Below are 2,500 nucleotides of genomic sequence, written 5' to 3' on the forward strand. Positions count from 1 at the left end.
ATATCAAAGGAGGGGGAAAATTATAAGCTTGACTTATCTTTAATGTCATACATCAAAATGAAAATTCCTGTGATAGGCGGCGTGTGCACAGCAACACGGCGGCTTTTGTCTTTGCGGAACTGAAATGAAAAGTCCCCCAGATATTAATATGTGGACCTCATTTGTTAGCCTGCTAAGTCAGGGACTTATAACAAAAGCTTTGTAAACAAAAGATTAAACTGAATCGAGCTTTAGGAAATGAAAGGAAAACAAGAGTCAAGTAATCACAGATCAGTCTGGGGCTGCTTAGATTGAAATCAGCGCGGGCTACTGGAGCGGAAAATGTTTAATTGAACTATTTCATTACGCGGAAGTTTACGTCCCCCTCGCAGAATCCAAAATATTTGTATCAGAGAAGCCTTTCTCTTCCTCCTCTAGGTTCACGGCGATGAGACAGAAGACTGGCGGCCGCGGGCCCCCTTCCCTCACCCCTTCGCCCACCTGGGACGGGCCGGGGCGGCACCCCCCCCCCCCGCACCTGTCGGCCTCGCCGTGGCCGCGGGGCTCGGGGCGTCTGGAAGCCCCCCTTCCCAGGGCACCTGCTGCCCCCAAACCGGAACCGGCCCGGTGGCGGACCCGCTGCACGCAGGGCGCCACGTGATCTTTTACTAACCTTGGGTAACCTTTCGGGATCACCCGGATGTCTCGGGATCACTTTCTGCAACCTCTGAAAGCCGTAATCTATGGTTGGTTCATTAAGGGCTGTAACAGGACACAGAAATGTAGGTCAGGTTAATTACTTTTATGTCATCCATTACTCGTTTATTGCACGCTTACAAATAAATGTGTAATTCTCCTTCTCTGACGCTCTTGAAGGCAAGTGCCCCCGAACGCCAGCTCTGTCTTAAGGAACGGATTTCCCCCTTTCTTTCGCACATAAAGGCGATGATTAATCTATAATTAGACGGGAAGAAAGGCAAAGGGTTCCTCGACACGGTGCAGAAACGGTGGCGCGGTCAGAAAGTTGCAAGTCTCGGGGCCACGTACAGCAATCCCCACTGTCATGATCACTGCCGGCATCACGCAGTGCCTTCCACCCTGGCCAGGGATTTATGGGAAACTGGCAATTATGACATATGTCCAGCCATTGCTAGCTTCAGATTTATCCCTGTGGTCCTTTTCTGTCTAGCATATTGCCTGAGCACAAACTGGGCAGGAGGCGCACTTATTCTCGCAAAGCTTTAATAATCTGTGAATGGCTGACTACAAACTGATGTAGAGCACTATCATTCCACCAGCCTCACGGAATTGCCGGCCACAAATAGTAATTAATCTTTTTATCCCTCAAATTGTAATTTTGACTATGAACTGTGCGCGGCCATAAATCAGCGGCCCACGCGCTGTGTGTACAGTGCATGAATCACGGCCGGGACTCCGTCCGACTGCACACTCCGTGTTTAACAAGCTTTATAAGGAGCCATTGGGCTTTATTATGGCTCTGCCTGACTCCAACAAAAACTGAGCCCGGAGGCCCGGGGACGCGAGTTAAGATGAAAATACTTATTAGAGTGCATTACTTCTTGATGTAGATATCGTTTTCCGCCGAGTAACGCCACGGTGCATGGCACGACATAAATCAGGGGGTTTTCTGAGCCTAATAGGACCTGCCGCCATCTATTCATTACGTGGCCGCAATTTGGGCCATCACTCATTAGCACGTAATTTGATGATTAACACCACCCAACTCAGCGGGTCTGCACGGCGCGGGGAACACAAAGGCGCCGGCTTCGAGGAACAAGGTTAGAGGCTGCCTTTGAAAGCGCTCTCCGAAATAACCGGTCACCGTTTTCCTCGAGCGCCGGCGTCAGCACCCACAGTGGGTCACGCGCACGGACGCTCGATGATTCGCCCGTAAGCCGAGGGCCACAATATGATCTGACATCCCCTCATGCATCCCGGAGACAAAGGTCCACGCAGGAATGTGAAGTAAGACATTTTCTTGTTAATAAAGCATTGATCCGACGTATTGATTTTACATGACATGGCTTTTGCTGCGATTTCGCCCTCTTTTTTCTTTGCAAATAGTAAAGCTCTTCAGAACGCCTCCGCGTGTGTGACGCGGCCGTCCAACTCTCTGTGATGTAAATTCCGTATGTGTAAAACCACTTCATAATCAAACCATTAATCATCAGAAGCTGTCAGCGTTGACTTGGGGACAATTTGTCATATCTCTGCCTGCCCAGGACGAGGGCGTCCGGCAAAAGTTGTGGCGCGACCGGCCGGGCGGCTGGGCCTCACCGAGCCACCCGGGCCAAAGAGGATTAGATGAAGTATTACGTTGCTTGATTAGGGAACAAAAAGGGTGGCCCACTGTGCATTTCTAACGTGTCCGGTGTCTCCTCTCTCCCAGCTAATCACCATGACTGTTTGACTTAATGAATCGGCCTGATGAAAGGTGATCAGAAAAGATAGATGGGCGGCCACTATTGATTTCATGCAAATGCCCCTGACAGGTGATGGA

At 50.2% G+C, this 2,500-nt stretch overlaps 1 protein-coding gene across 14 annotated transcripts in view; it reads right to left on the minus strand.

Moving 5' to 3' along the window:
- EBF3 (EBF transcription factor 3) overlaps window positions 1–2,500 on the minus strand; it is a 127,879-nt gene that overhangs the window by 12,121 nt on the left and 113,258 nt on the right. For all 14 annotated transcript variants that reach the window (XM_023241102.2, XM_023241113.2, XM_023241114.2 and 11 more), the window contains one exon: window positions 653–741. In XM_023241102.2, the coding sequence (XP_023096870.1) occupies window positions 653–741 (89 nt within the window). The remainder of the gene's footprint in view (window positions 1–652; window positions 742–2,500) is intronic.

Source organism: Felis catus, chromosome D2 (assembly GCF_018350175.1).
Source record: "Felis catus isolate Fca126 chromosome D2, F.catus_Fca126_mat1.0, whole genome shotgun sequence".
Lineage (NCBI taxonomy): Eukaryota > Metazoa > Chordata > Mammalia > Carnivora > Felidae > Felis > Felis catus.